Raw genomic sequence first — 16998 nt, forward strand, 5'->3', positions numbered from 1 at the left:
ATTCTACCACAGTAATTTCCTATGTGGTATGACAAAATATAACAGAGCTATAAAGACTTGACCTTTCCCCAGCAGGGGTGCCCACCCCGTGGCCCAGGATGCCTACGAATGCAGCCCAACACAAAATTGTAAATTTACTTAAAACATTTAAGATTTCTTTTGTGATTACATGTTGCACTGTATTTAATGCGTGGCCCAGAGATGCCAAAAGGTGGGTCACCCACAGGAACATGTAAGACTTATCTCTGGGCACACAGCACCAGTTAGAAAGTCCCTAACATATTGTAGGCTCGCACGCAGTGACTCTATTATGACATACTTTCATCCAGATAAAGCACCATTCTCCCCTAAGGGAGATAATATAAACCATTTAATGCTACTGCTGCTGGAAAAATCTCCAAACTCCTCGGATCATGCATTCAGTCTGTGAAAGATTTTTAAACATCTCACCACTAGATAGAGTCCCCAAATTCTCCCATCAAGATTTCACTCTCAAGTTGAGATGTACCACAAATAATGTAAGACTGTAGGCTCCAAATTGGCCCTAATTTTAAAACATGCTTTGGGCCATGGCAGGGTTGATGACCATTTTGGAGGGAAGACAGGAAGGAAAAAAAAGTTGGACCCCTATAGTTAAACCACTTGACAACTTTTAATCCTCTATTTTACCATCCCATCCCCGACATTTCCACAATCTTTACAACACAAAGTAACAGCTATTTAAAAAGCCAAGACCTAGGCTAGGGCTGCAACAAAGTCATACTTTCAGCTGATCACACTGCTGCTCTACTCTCAAAGGACAACTCTAAAGTGAGTATACATACACATTCCTTAACAATTTCAATACTACACACACACACACAAATATTGTCAAATTCTCCAAACTCCTAAAGCTACATGTTATATTGACAAAAACAGACATGAAGCCTGAATTTGGGACAATTAAAGAAATAAGTTACAAAAATTTTATTTTTCAAATCCAAGGCAAAAAAAATTCCCAGATCGGAATCATCTATTGGGAACTACTACGTAGAAACATATGAACACCTATTATTAGTGAAGTATTATCACAATTTATTTCAGAATCAAACTAGTTTAGTCGATGACTGACACACATAAAATAGGCAAATGTGACAAGGTTCAGATTTTACTTATAATTTACTTGAACGAGATCAATCTCCTCAGTCTAGCTTACTTCTCCTAAACTATGGATTATTTCATGCCCTTGGCCTTGGGGGTCAGAAGAAATCAATTAAAAAAAAAAAAGAGCTGTGAGTGAAGATGCATTGTGATGTTGTCCCAAATGCGTGAGTTATTTTCTCCTTGAAAAGGAAGACCCCACGGCCTCCATTGCACTTTTATTTGAATGTAATATTTGAGACAATTGTCCTAAAAAGCTGATATTTCCCAATTAATCTGAGGTCATAATAAAACAAGCAACAAAATAGTATTTGTGATTTTGGTTTCTCACCCTTATTATCAAGACTCACTGCCTCCCATCATCAATATTTATTGAGCATTTACAGTGTACTAGGCACAATAGAACATACAAGAAAACATTGTCCCTGCTCTAGAGGAGCTTACATTCTAAAAGAAAAAATACACCTCTTTTAAAATGGTATTTTTGTTTGGTGTTTTTGCAAGGTACTGAGGAAACAGGTTGTAGGGTGAGCTTTGGGTATAACCTAGCCCCATTATTGAATGAAGAGAGGAAGGAGGAGGATTTTAAAGCAGCCAATGACAGACCTTTCAGGATGGTGGAGTTTTACAAGGAGGTAACACAACCTCATGAAATAAGGAGACCCGCTGCAGTGAACAGGGGGAGGGAACCTGTGTGGGATGCAAGCAAAAGGAAGCAGGGTGTCCTCAGACACTGAGTGGAGCCAGAAAGATCATGCGGCCTTCCCCCAAGTGTATGGCCACCAAGTAGGAGTGGTTGCTGACAAGACAAAAGGCTAAAAAAGATAATCCTGTGCACCCGACAAATAGAAAGGCAGGCTATAAGAGTATCAGGAAATTCTTAGAAACAAAAGTGATTTGGAAGCACAAAACTTACGGTTAACGCTACCCAATGTCACGATGGGCCAAGAACATTGTGGCTTCCGAAGTTAGAAAAAGCCATGTACTAAAATTTTAAATGGAACAAACACATTACCTCACCCCCCCAATCAACCCCACATCTTAAAAACAAAACAAAAAAAACACACAAAAACTATCTTTCCCCTCAGGGGGTTGCGGGGGGTGGGGGTGGGGAGGGAGCATGGGATGTGGTTGGGAACAGTAGTTCTAGTAATAGTATTTTGTTGTTATGATAAACTTTGTATTTAAACTTGGTAAAGCCCATTAGCTGCCAAAAGGGAGTAAGGAATAAATTTTCAAAAATGTACAATTTTCTTTAGAATTGGTTTTAGAATTGGTTTTAGAACCAAAAGACTAATTTACATGAAAAGCTGTAGAGAAGTAGTTGAAAAGTCCATTCATAAAACTTTTATTCCACTTACATGAACTTAATACACGTGTTCTTAACAATTATGCTTAGATTGTTCATGAAAATTTCATAAGACATTAACAAAGCTAGCCATCATCTCAAGTTATTTCCCTGTTAACTATTTTTACAGCACATGCATGTTAGGCAAGTATCAAAAAAAACAAAAACAAAAACAAAAACAAAAAAAACAAAAAACAAAAACAAAAAAAAACCCAAACCCCCCAAAAAACAAAACCCAAAAACCAAAAAGCAAAACAAAAACAAAACAAAACAACAAAAAAAGAAAACCTAAAAAAAGTTAAATACATGGGTTTTTGTTTGTTTTACTGCTATGCTTGATATACATACAGTAATGAATACCAAGCAATTAATTTTACTGCATCTTTACTTGTACATTTGTTCTTCGGTTGCCTAAAACATTTAAATACAAATAAAATGAGTGTAGCAAAAATAATGAAAGCAAACAGCAGGTAACTTTACAAATAATGGAATGTGAACCGTTTCTGCCTTTATCCAGAGTAAGCTGGGTCACAACTAAAGGAACACTTCTGCAGCTGCAGTGAAAGGCGTGCACATCGAGATGGAGTATTCCACAGATACACACAGGGTTCATGTGCATTACCCATGGGGCAGCCATTTCTATCTACTACAGCCCTCTAAGTGCTCCAAACTTTTAAGTACCCACAACAACTACACCTGTGACTGGAACCAATGATCCCTTTTATTCCCCACCAGGACAAACCAATATGTAGGCAGTTTTCTTTGCTTAGATAACATGGAAGCAATTTTAGCACTGGCTCTTGTGAAGCCACAATGTACCAAAAGTACTACGCCAAACATTTATAACTTGTATAAAAATTCCACATCCCCATATTGGCCACCTCAAGATGAAAACATAACTCCCTAAATATTAACTGGCTCTACTCCCCTAATATTAAACATAAAAACCACATGGGAAATATAGAAATTCAAATAGAAGTAACATAAACCTGTCATAAATCGTAAACAAAAAACTATTTGTGGGACAGCATGGATGACAAATGGTCTACTGTGTAAATTTGAAAATGAGGCAGACAAAAGTTTGAAGGCCCGTTAATTTTCTCCTCCTTCTCCTGCTTCAGCTTCGTCTCCTTGGGTATCCGATGTCCACAACTGGTTAAAAAAAAAGGGGGGGGGAATAATTTTTCAGCATGTTTCACTTTGGGGGAGGGAAGCCCCTTAATAATTATGCCAAGGTACCAGAATGCAATCGTGGTTTTTGTTAAAAGGGTTTCTAAAAACAAAACAAAACAAAACAAAACACCCCAAAAAGAACAAAAAACAACAATAGCACTGAAGATAATTTCAAGATATAAACATCTCACTATAATATATTTATTTTCTCCCTAATTATTTTGTAAGCATGGTAAGCAGAGATATCTTCAAATAACAAAGTCAAATATGGGAAACTCTTGGTTAGTCATAGAAAGTGAAGAGAAAACAAAAGTTATCAGAATAGAAGACTGTCCTGAATAGCTCCAATGAGACGGATGTAGGAGTTTAGTGTAATGAAACCAGAATCATCTAATCTGGCCTATGTTCAAGATGCTTTCCCCTGGTAGAATTTAGACTCCCACTCCAAAGAGAATCCCACACTTCATGAAATTCAAGAGTCAGGATAATGAACTAAAATACAAATTTAGCCTTCCTAATATTTTTAGCTTAGAAAAATATATTTTATGAATTTGTCTGATTTAAAATAAAATAGTTGAACACAAACCAGTATGGTCAGAACCAAATCTTCTAAGAGGTAAAAAATGAATTGTCCCATAGTGGTAGAATTATGGATTTGATTAATTTTCTCATTAATGTTACAGGGTTTCCAGCAGGTTAAAAAAATAAATCTAAGCTGTTTCAAATATTAATATTTTACAAGTCTTATCATTATATAATCTTAGAGGTAATTATAAAAATTGATTCAAGATGACTTTAAATTTTATATTGCTTACACATTGAAAAACTAAGTGGAAAAAAATCTCAATATTCTTCTAGCTCCCAAATCACCCATTGGTTTTATTAATTAACTAAATGTATGTCTGGCCTGGGAAGGAGACTTCTTCCAAGGTCAAACAGTTAGCTAATTTGACTTCTGGAAGCCTGTGTGCTCCCATTAAAGAGGGAATTTTTTAAGATAAAATGAGATTGTCTTCTAGTATCTCTTTCCAGGTGTAACCTTCAAGGAGATTATTTTTACCTATAAACATGAAAAAACTTGATACAAAATATTCTTCCTAGAGTTAATGTTGACAGTATCTGGTCAACCAGATCCCAATTCCAGTACTAGGGAGTTTGGGAAAAAACTCCTTACTTGACAGGTAACAGCTTAAATCAACCTATGATGGTGATGGCACTGCCAAAGCTCACAGAGAAGACACACAGTCAACAGAGACAGAATCAGAACCTTTTCTTCTCACTCATTTGTTACAAAATGCTCTTTATGCTATACTGATACCCACATTCAGCTGAAAGTATATTTCAGACCAGGACCTCTTAAAAGTGACAGACAAATACAACATTGTAACTAGGTCTCACGTTCTAACTTTTAGAATAATTATCTCACCACTTCAAACAAGGAAAATAAAAAAAAAAAAACTATTACTAAAATTAGCTAGCAAATTGAAGTGCTTCTTTGACATAAAAAGGTTCATTCTTTAAGAAACCATGGTTTATTTTCTTGATTAAAAAAAAATTCTAACAAGTTTGTAGGTAGCCCACCAATTCCACTTTCTAAAATAATTTTAAGAGTTTAATAATAATAAACAGGTATACAACACTGCTTAAGAACTCTCTGTGGAGAACATTTGACACTAGAATGTACAACTGGTTCAGGAAATTGGCAGTGGACTAGAATAAAACTGGAAGTGAAATGTATGAAATGATTTACAGTCCTCAAGAGAAAGAGCAAATAAAAACCAGTAGCCCTAAACTATATAATCTCCATTCCTAGCCATTACCTGGCACAGAGCAGATACTTGATAATTTTTTCACTGAACTTTAATAAATTTAATCTGAAGAAGAATGGGAAAACCCACAGGACCAAAAAGATGTATCAACAAACTGCAATGTGTATGTAAACTTTATGAAAAACAGAGATAACTGCAATTTGAATAACTGCCATTTGAATACTACTGAGATATTTAACATAATTAAGGAACTACTGTCAATTCAGTGTGATAATGGCAATGTGATCCTTTTTTCGTCTGGAGTATACCAAAGACAATCATGACCTTTTTTTTTTTTTTTACAAGAGACTAGGCAGAATAGATTTCTATTTAGATTCTGAAGAGTATCTAAAATTTTCTAAGTCAAGTTATTAACCCCTACCATAGCTATATAAATATGGAGATCATTTACAGTCAAGAAAACTACAACTTCAGTACACTTATGATGCTAAAAGTCAAACTCTTCTGTGATTAAAATGGGGGAAAAGGGGGGGTGGGAGGAATCACCCAGAGTGGAACAGAAAATAAAATGGCCTACGTGTTTAAAAGTCAAAAACCATGAATTACAAAATTATTTTTATTTATTATTATTAATTTTCACCTGAGGACATGTTTATTGATTTTAGAGAGACGAAAGGGGAGAGAAGAGAGAGAAACAGAAACACTGATTGGTTGTTTCCTGTACCAGGGATCAAATCCGCACTTAGGTATGTACCCTTACTGGGATTCAAACCCACACACAATGATTTTAACAATATATATTTAAGTAATGAAACTGTACATTTTTAGTCCTTGGTCTAATATTTCAGTTTCTGTATGTAAGTTGTTTTTTTTTCCCCTGCCAGTCTTAACAGTAGATAGGATTTTGTATTAAAAAAAAAAAAAAAAGACCAAAAATATTCCTTGCAGTAATCTATACACCACCACCTCTTCAACCAGATTAACCGTTAATGACGCTATTCTGTACTTACTGTCAAGTTGTCTCTCAGTAATTGCATTATTAGCGTGCTGTCTTTGTATGACTCTTCACTTAATGTATCAAGTTCAGCAATGGCTTCATCAAAAGCCTGTGATTGAAAAAAGTACATTTCAGTCCCCAAATAATGAAGATCACTATATTTCCATATAACAGGTAAAATACATACTGTCTTTGCAAGAGAGCAGGCTTTCTCCGGGGAGTTCAGAATCTCGTAATAGAACACAGAGAAGTTAAGGGCCAGACCCAATCTGATAGGATGTGTTGGCTGCATTTCCTTTTTGCTGATTTCAAAAGCTTCTTGGTATGCTTGTTGTGACTGATCCACAATCCCTGGATAATAAAACACATCAAAATGTATTGATAAAATTTGCACTCCACCTCCATCCCTCAAGCCAAACCTATAACATCCAATGATATCCTATAAAATATTAAGATGTAGCAAGCTTAACTGAATGAAGTTCTTTAATTTACAAAATAAGCTTCTTTCAGACCACCATACTAGCTATTGGTTAATGTCAAGACAAAAATGACTCTGTAATTGTTTCCCTCTCAGACCCCTTCCCCACATACAGTGCCACAACAAAGTGACATGGGTTACCCCACCCGGGTGAATACCTAAGGCTCCATCCCTCACTATATAACAGGTGCGTGGAGAAAAAAAAAAAATGGCCCAAATGAAAGAACAGATCAAAGCTCCAGAAAAAATACAATTAAGTGATGAAGAGATAGCCAACCTATCAGATGCATGGTTCACAACACTGGTGATCAGGATGCTCATAGAATTGGTTGAATTTGGTTGCAAATTAGATGAAAAAATGAAGGCTACACTAAGTGAAACGAAGGAAAATGTACAGGGAACTAATAGTGAAGGGAAGGAAACTGGGACTCAAATCAACAGTGCGGACTAGAAGAAAAAAAGAAACATCCAAGCAGAAAAGAATGAAGAAACAAGAATTAAAAAAAAAAAAAAAAAAAAAGGACAGGCTTAGGATCTTCCAGGACATCTTTAAATGTTCCAACATCTGAATTATAGGGGTACCAGAAGAAAAGGAAGAGCAACAAGTGGAAAAGTTATTGGAATAAGTAATAAAGGAGAACTTCCCCAATCTGGCAAAGGAAATAGACTTCCAGGAAGTCCAGGAAGCTCAGAGAGCCCCAAAGAAGTTGGACCCAAAGAGGAACACACCAAGGCACATCATAATTACATTACCCCAGATTAAAATTAAAGAGAGAATCCTAGAAGCAGCAAGAGAAAAGGAGACAGTTACCTACAAAGGAGTTCCCATCAGACTGTCAGCTGATTTCTCAAAAGAGACCTTACAGGCAAGAAGGGGCTGGAAAGAAGTATTCCAAGCCATGAAAGGCAAGGACCTACATCCCAGATTGCTCTATCCAGCAAAGCTTTCATTTAGAATGAAAGGGCAGATAAAGTGCTTCTCAGATAAGGTCAAGTTAAAGGAGTTCATCATCACCAAGCCCTTATTATATGAAATATTAAAGGGATTTATCTAAGAAAAAGATAAAAAATATGCAGTAAAATAACAACAAACTCACAAGCATTAACCACCACACCTAAAACAAAAACAAAAGCAAACTAAGCAAACAACTAGAACAGGAACAGAACCACAGAAATGGAGATCACATGGAGGGTTATCAATAGGGAGTGGGGGGGCGGGGGACGGGGAGAGAAGAGGAAAAGGTACAGAGAATAAGCAGCATAGGTAGTAGGTAGAAAATAGAAAGTGGAGGGTAAGAATAGTATAGGAAATGTAGAAGCCGAAGAACTTATATATACAGCCCATGGACATGAACTAAAGGGGGAGGGGGGATGTGGATGGGAGGGGGTATGCAGGGCAGAGGGGAGTGAAGGGGGAAAATGGGACATCTGTAACAGCATAATCAATAAAATATATTAAAAAAGGATGATTCTATAATCATCTCAGTATTATCTTTTATCAATTTGCACTGCTGTATGTAATGCTGTGACTGTTGTTTCTTCAAACTATGAGGAAACATTTGTATGCACAAAATTGGCTTTTCTGCAAGCATACATTTTAGAATACCAATATTAGCCAGCAGATATCCTTCTCCCTCCTTGTTGAGCTTTTTTTTTTTTTTTAAAAAAAATTCTTGTTTCTTCATTCTTTTCTGCTTGGATGTTTCTTTTTTCTTCTAGTCCACACTGTTGATTTGAGTGCCAGTTTCCCCCCCTCTCTAAACATATATAAATAAAATCTTAAAAAGAAAAGCTCAACAAAAAAACGTGCATATACTTCAGAAAGAGACCACTTCCATAATGTTATTTTATACAAGTTCAATAAACAGGTTAGAAACACAGCATACCTTTCTTGTCATCCCCAGCAGCAACCTCAGCCAAGTAACGGTAGTAGTCTCCTTTCATTTTCAAATAGAAGACTTTGCTCTCTGCTTGTGAAGCATTGGGGATCAGGAACTTTTCCAAGAGAGACTTAGGAAGAAAAGAAAGTCATAATAAGAATAAAACACAAAACTAAAAGAACCTGTATTTCTTAAGAGCATAATAACCTAAGTTATGAAATTTTAATAATGGTCATCGCCAGTAATACAGTAGCTAAATGCAGCAGGCTCATGAATTTGTGGCTTAAAAGCAGAATGTTTTAGATAGCAACACTTAAAATTTGAAGTGTGTTCAGTTTATTACTCAAGTTTCATACATTTGAATATTACCCTCCCCTCTCTCCCATAGTGCAATCTATTTACATGTCAATATAGACTTCCTGTTTCAATGAGTTCATAACATTTTCTAACAAGCTGGCAAGCTTTCCATTTTCAAAGTTGTCATAATGTTAGGAAAAAACATGAGATTAATCTTTTGGGACTTGAGAGGATTAATGACTTAAGCAGAAACTACTAGAAACTACCAGAGTCCATTACAAAGAAAACAAAAATTAACTTCATTTGTAACACAATTCAAGGAACACCTCACAACAGATAAAGATCTTCAAAGTATAAGTTAACTAAACTAAGACAGTGGCAGAATTACGAAAATTATAGTTCTGAAGAGTAAACCTTTAATTTCATTAAAGGGGTTTTTAGCTAACAAGATAGATTTACAAATCACTTCTAACAGATAAAACTTCTAACTGAAAAACGATCTAAACTAATTTTAATCCTAACATGCTAATAAGTATATCCTATAATTGATTTAAAGCAGATATTCATACTGGGGGGGAAGTAATAATAAAATAGTGATTTTTCTCCTCTTAAAGGGAAAATATAATCCTGTTAGCAGAATTAGGAAAATGTTTAAATAAAATGAAAGACTCTCACCACTCATTTTCCCCTTACTAACTATGCTTTTGGAATCAAGGTGAAAGTCAATCTTCAACTGGGCTCAGTCCCAAACAAGTCAATTTTACAAGGAAAAAAGGGTACCTAAAATTCTTGGTTTCTATTTTTCTGGTACTTACCTTAATATGCAATATAATATAAAAATGCTTCTTAAAAAACTCTAACTTTGTGTTTACCCCATTGTTATATCCCAGTGGTGAGTATGTGAATAGACTTTAATTCGCCTTCTCTCTCCTGTGTATGAGGTAAGTAATAAGCTACAGACACCCAGACGAAGTGAGTAGTGGCCAAGGTGGCAGTAGGGCTAAGCTGCAGTGTATTATAAAACAGGAAACAAAGGTGACAGAAGTCAACCTGAAATGTCTCCTGTGATTAACTAATATTTAAAACTACTGGTTTCAAACCAGAAGAGCACTTTGACCAGTGCTTTCATATTCAAAGACCTCTCAGCTGAAGAGTATTTTGACCGCTGAACATGCTCTTTGGGGCATGAAAACTTTGAACACTATGGCTGCTCTTTGGGGATCTGCCTTGAACAAGAGAAGATAGTTCCATTTAATACAATAAGCAGATTTTTTTTCACTTAAGAAACAAACCAGCAGGCCCTTTTAAGGTAACTAACGTTATTCACTCAACTATAGGACAAGGTATAGCACAGTGGTTTTGGAATCACTTTAAGTTTAAACCATGGTAACTCCCCACTTTTAAGGGCAAATTCTTTTTTGATTGGCTAAGCGAAAACCTAGACTATAAAGTGCAACAAAGAAACAGTGTAATGTGATTAAAGAATCCAAAAATAACTTCAAATTAAGTAATGGGAGAAGATACAGAAATTTTAAAAGTCTTCATATACAACTCAATTGTGAACTGCTCTCCAGCTCACTTACAATATTTAAGATATTAGAAAGTGAAGATATTTTCAAATAAAGTAACTAATAACAGCCAAGCCCAGGCACAAAATCCATTCCCTACCTAAGGCATTCCTATTCATATTTTACAGCTTCAAAATTCTGTACATCCATTTATTCTCCAAATACTAAATGCCACTGTGCCAGGCACTGAGAAAATGGTGAGCAAGATAGTCTCTGGTTTGTGGATAAGTGGTCTAGCAGGGAAGACAACTGAAACTAAGAATAACACTCCTTAGTCACGTCCTTCACTTTTCAATTACGTCAACCCACTCTCTGTATGTGTAAAGATGCAGGCCACCAAACATGCAGGTGGTTAAGGGTGAAATCATTTAAAAGATGTAAAACTTTAAAGTATACATCAGAAAACTTGTAAAGGTATTTAGAAATGGTGTCAATAAATGTTATGAGAATTACATCTTTTATGAGTAGTAACTTTTGCACCCCTAAAAATGTTGTTTTACACAAAGGTAAACTCATACAGAGAATTTTTAAAATAGCATTTAAGCACATCTTCTCCCCCAAGGTGAACACTAAATTAGCTATTACATCTGATTAGAAGAATAATAGCAACAAAAATAATTTTAAATCTACTAACCAGAACCCACAAGTAACAGGAAAGTTGAAGTAACAACACTCAGGCTGCACACTGGTGTAATCATGGCCAAAAGAACCAAGTATCAATCATGGCCAATGTTTCTGGTGAAATGCTGACTGCAGTAAGTTGACTAGGGATGGGGAGGCTGGGGGGAGGGAATGTCACTTTGTAGAGTGAGATTTCCTAATCACTACGCCATACACCCGAAACCAATATAAAACAATACTGAATATAAACTATAAGTGGAAAATAATTTTTTAAAAAGCTGAGACAATAAATCCATCAAATTGTACATGTTAAATATGTATAGTTCTTTGTATATCAATTATACCTCAATTAAACTGTTCAAAATAAAGGAAGTTGAGAGAGGGTAAATGGCATACTTCTTTCTATCAAATCTTCCAATTATATAAAGCTAAGAACCATTATGATTTGAAAAATAAAAGGCAAGAAAGACTGGATTAAAGATCTAAGGGACTAACCAACACATTGATTCAGAAAGCTAAGTATGAAAACAGAACTGAGGCAGGCTGTCTCCAAAGACGGCCTCCATCCACCACTTCCCTTGTGGACCCTGTTCATGTACTTGTATGCCATACCTCCTCCTGTCAAGAGGTAGGACTTTATTTCCTTTCCCCAGAGATGGGGGCTTACTTTGTTGACTTGCCTGGACAAACAGAATATGGTGGAAGTGACTGCAGTTCCAGTTCTGGGCCTAAGCCTTAAGAGGACTGGCAACCTCCCCTTTTGCTTTCGTGGAGAGCAGAGGCATCATGCACAAAGTCAAACCACTCTGGCAGCAGAGAGAAAGGCCAAGTCAGCTCCAGTCATGGCAGATGTTATCAAGTGAAGCCACTTGGTTAGTTATTTCAGCCCCAGCTGAATGCAGAGCAATGAGAGACCTCAACCAATACTATGTGAAGAACGACCAACAGAGTCTAGGCAAGCCACAGAATCACAGAATAAATCTGTTTTAGTCACTATGTTTTGATTGGTTTGTAATGCAATAGACAAATCAGAAAAATAATCATAACATTATTTCAGTAACAAACATAACATTTCGACACTTCATTATGCATTTATGGATTATTTAATTGACCCTTCCATAACTTTACCTATGAGGCAGAAACTACAATTATCTCTATCTTATAAAAGACAACATAATGCACTGTTTAAAACTACAGCTAACTTGTGAAAATACAATTCCAACTAGGCAATTGACCTGTACTACCATTCTTACATTTTCTCTGGATGATATGTCTACTAAAAAGGATGCGATCCCAAGATATTAATAAAATTAGACGGAAGTTAAAGAAATGATTCCGTTCTACACTGGGCATACAAGACCATATCTACAGTGTATTGTTGTTGTTGTTTTTTAAATGTACCAAGACAGGTATTTTCAAACTGGAGAGTATCCAGGAAAGCAAGCAAGAATGATAAGGAAACTACAAACTGTCACGAAGATCGAAAAACTGTGTATGAATGACTCCAGAAGACAAGATTAGTAAAGTTTAGGTAGAGGCAGACGTCTGCTCTATATGAAAAAACTTTTATAAATGGTCCAAGCTTGGAATAGGCACCACCCAGGTGAATAGTGAATTCCACTCTTCTCATAGAGATTTTAATGAGAAAATGAATCACTTGAGAGAATATTCATAAATCAGATGGCCTCATTAAACTCTAATGAAAGATATGGAAGATAAAGAGCTCATTGCATTAAGATAATTGTAACACTAAACAGGTGGGTGGTTGAGTATGTTAATTTGTCAAACTGACCAAAGAAAAATAAAAGTTCAATTCTCTAGATTTGGAAGCCAGGAAAAAAGAGGCAAACATAGGTAGAATAAGAATAAGAACAAACAGGAAAAAAGAAAACACTACTTATCAGAAAGCAGCAGTGATAAGAAAAAAACTGGGAGCAAACAAAATAGAAAATGGGAGAGACAAAGGACTAATAGGTATTTTCAAGATATACAAAACTGAAATCTGAATTTAAAAGGGACACACAGTGTTCTGTAAGAAGTGTGGATAAGGCCTGTCACAACGTCAAAAAAGGTTAGGCTGACTACTGATGTCCCTTCCATTTTTAAGATTATTCACGTAATACTGCACATTAACTTTCTAATCCAAATGTTAATTTACAATGGAAAAAGTTAAGTCAAACACAGTCTTTATAAACATCTTATACTTACGCATGGAACTGAAGCTACGAAGTTCATCAGAGTATGAGTCTCACTGAACTGTAATTTGACTTAGAAATTCACAGTATTTTCTAAAGCAATTTAAACTGTTAAAAAACCACAGTCACTGTCTTTTAAAGATATCATGGCTAACATTTTAAAAAATACCTAAGATTAATTTAGAGTTGAGGAATATTTCAAAGCCCATATCCAATTCCTCTCTATAAATGATTCATAACCCAGAACTAAACACACGGTTTGGAAGACAGGGCACTGAACCTTACTTAGTCTAATCAACGGGTAAAAGAAAATTATGTCAGGCTTGAGATCTTAGTAATAATGTATTTTCCTCTACCACATTGATAATGGGTTGGCCAAAATGTCCCTTAACATTTTCCTATGGCTCTAATAGTGCTTAGTTGTCTTTAAATTAGAACAATTTTGTTAGACTGTCTTGTGACAACTGTTATATTAGAATGCATTTAAAAAAGTACTTTAATCAGCCCTGGCTGGCGTGGCTCAGTGGACTGCCAGCCTGTGAACTAGAGGGTCACTAGTTCGATTCCCAGTCAGGGCACATGCTTGGGTTGTGGGTCGGGTTCTCAGTGGGGGAGCACGTGGGAGGCAACCACACACTGATGCTTCTCTCCTCTTTCTCTATCCCTCCCCTCTCTCTAAAAATAAATAAAAAATTAAAAAATTTATCAAAATTGGTGAATTTTTGCACAGCCATTTTAATACTGAAGATGGAAGGAAGCAGGCAACATTTTTGGCATATCATGCCTTACAATGTCAAGAAAGGTAAAAATGCAGCTCAAACACAAAAGACAGACTTGTGCAGTGTGTGGAGAAGGTGTTGTGACTGACCAAATGTGTCAAAATTGGTTTGTGAAGTTTCTCAGTACTAACTGACATTTTTGGCCAAATAATTCTTTGCTGTGGGGCTGTCTCATGCACTGCAGATGTTTAGCAGCAGCCTGGCCTCTACCCACTATAAGCCAACAGCAGGAGACAGCCGACATACTCAAAACATCCAAATGAATGAAGTTATTGGTGAAAATGAAAAATGTCTTATTTTACAGAAAAAATGTAACAGATTTTTGGTAATCCAATACAATAGATATTCAGGGTCAAATAGTAATTCCCTCCCACCCTCAAGCCAGTCAAACTAGCCAGGGCAGACTGTATTAACCATAGTTTTTATAACACATGTCTTGATCCAAAGATGGTCTATATAGCATCAATGCTTTGCTTTGGAATGTATAAAAATTCAGGAACCACATAAACTGACAGGTAATCTAGTTCTGACAGCCCTTCCAGGGGTAGGCTCAACCTGCCTCCACTAATAGGAAATCAAACATCCAATTCTGATTATGGAGAACTTATTTCTAATGAAAGGTTTATAAATGGAAAATCTGTGTCTATTCTAGTGATTAATACCTTTTGCTGGGCCTTTAGTATGATCATAGTCTAAAATAGGAAATGTAAAACATCAAATCTTTAGGGAACAATTAGACTAAACCATGCAAAACACCAAAGTGCTGTCTGAACCAGTGACACTTCTTGAAGCAATAGCTTGGTGTAAGAAAAACAGTATAAACTCTAAAATTAGCCAGACTTTGAATTCCTCTCTCATCAATTTTGAGCTCTCAGGCAAGCTAATCACTCAGGGCCTTCATTTCCTCATCAATAAAATGATTAAAATAAAAACGACTTCAAAACCTATTAAGTCTAAATGAAGAGTATAAACAAGAAAGCACCAATCACAGCTCCTGACAGAGTTGGTATTCTATGTATATGTGAATATAAGATACAGGATTCTGAACAGTAATATTTTACTTTGGATTAAGTAATCTAAAATTTGCGTAACTAGGAAGAGTAGTGAAATACTGCACACAAAGTTTTCTTTTAAAAACACAGGATTAAACTGTATCAAAGGACGAAAGATACTTATTTTTTAAAGATTTTTATCTATTTTTTTTAGAGAGGGAAGGAGGGGGGAGAGAGAGAGACAGAGACAGAGAGAGAGAGAGAGACAGAGAGAGAAACATCAATGTGCGGTTGCTGGGGGCCATGGCCTGCAACCCAGGCATGTGCCCTGACTGGGAATCGAACCTGCGACACTTTGGTTCACAGCCTGTGCTCAATCCACTGAGCTACGCCAGCCAGGGCTGAAAGATACTTATTTTTTTTTTTTTACATCAGACTTGTAAAGGGCACAGACTATGGAGACAGACTGCCTTACTGCCCAAATTCAAATCCCAGCTACTGCTTATTAGTTGTGTCACCTTGACTAAGTTCTGGAATCTCTTTGGGCCTAGGTTTCTCATCTGTGAAAGGAAGATAGTAGTAATAGATATGAAACACAAGACGGTTGTAAAGATTAAATGAGTTAATACATAGAAAGCACTAAGAACAGAAGTGTTATCCTTTTGGAGGATAAAATAGTCCAACCTGAATCACATTACCTAACCGTTTTTTCCCCCTGCAAGCACCAAACTAACAGTAAATGGCCACAATACCCTTTTTACACACACACACACCAAACCCAACAACAACAAAACCCCACCTAGTAGTAACAATGAATGCTCCATATTTATAGTTTATAAGTTTTTGGTCTTAAGATCACTTTATATTCATAAAAATTTTTTTTAGAAAGCTGTCAAGATCAAGGTGGTACATACAAGTTTTCTAAAATTCTCATTTTTGTTTCAAAGCTTGAATTTTATCATTAAATACTATTTATTTTCCTTAAAGTGATATGACAGGAGAGTTTGTTATGATCCCATTCATGTATGTTCTTCAAGGAGTGCAAATTTTCAGGACATGAAAATGCCTAATAAAGATTACTTCTCAGGTGATGGGATGTCAGTTTTAATTTTTTAGTTAATATCCTATTCTCTTTCACATCTAAATTATTATTCAAAACAATTTAAAATAAAATTAGGATTTCTTTTCACACCTAACTTGTCACATACATACACATTCTTAACCTACTTATTGGCTGGCCCCTTAAAGACACATTTTGCACGTTAGGCACTCAAATGTTAAACCCAAGGTTGAACTGTAATATACATGCATAATTTAGACATCCTCATTTAAATATAATAGGAAACTTAAAGCTATCTTAAGAGAGCAAAGGAGAAAAATCTTAGGCCAGCCTGCTGAAAACTATCAAGGCGTCACCATCCTACCAAACTTCTAAATGGTTAAAACACAAAAATTATTGAAGCTGATATTGTACATCAGACAATAAAAAAACACTCAATGTTCTGCTTCTCATAAGACTTAAGAAATTGCTCAAAAGTTACACATACTATAATAAGCACATAGATTCAGAAACAGCAGCCAAGGAGCAGACTAGGTGTATCCTAACATGCTTCCAGAATGCTTGGATAAGCTCTAGGATTCCATGTAGTAACCCTGAAGGAGGAGGCAAAGGGAGACGAAACACCCATCAAAAGAGAGAGAGAGGGTGGGGGGGACAGTCTGAGGCAGCAACAGAGAGTAAATCTGCAACTTAGGAGGCCT

The 16998-nt window shown here is 36.0% G+C and overlaps 1 protein-coding gene across 2 annotated transcripts in view; it reads right to left on the reverse strand.

Annotated features, from left to right (window-relative positions):
- Nucleotides 1–932: 932 nt before the first annotated feature.
- The window catches only part of YWHAZ (tyrosine 3-monooxygenase/tryptophan 5-monooxygenase activation protein zeta), a 31470-nt gene continuing 15404 nt past the window's right edge, over nt 933–16998 (reverse strand). For both annotated transcript variants that reach the window (XM_045861084.1, XM_045861085.1), the window contains exons 3-6: nt 8792–8915; nt 6615–6778; nt 6441–6536; nt 933–3640 (exon numbers count right to left, since the gene is read on the reverse strand). In XM_045861084.1, the coding sequence (XP_045717040.1) occupies nt 3581–3640; nt 6441–6536; nt 6615–6778; nt 8792–8915 (444 nt within the window). In that variant the 3' untranslated portion in view covers nt 933–3580. The remainder of the gene's footprint in view (nt 3641–6440; nt 6537–6614; nt 6779–8791; nt 8916–16998) is intronic.

This window comes from Phyllostomus hastatus, unplaced genomic scaffold (genome assembly GCF_019186645.2).
Source record: "Phyllostomus hastatus isolate PE091 unplaced genomic scaffold, TTU_PhHast_1.1 phas_scaffold_21, whole genome shotgun sequence".
NCBI lineage: Eukaryota > Metazoa > Chordata > Mammalia > Chiroptera > Phyllostomidae > Phyllostomus > Phyllostomus hastatus.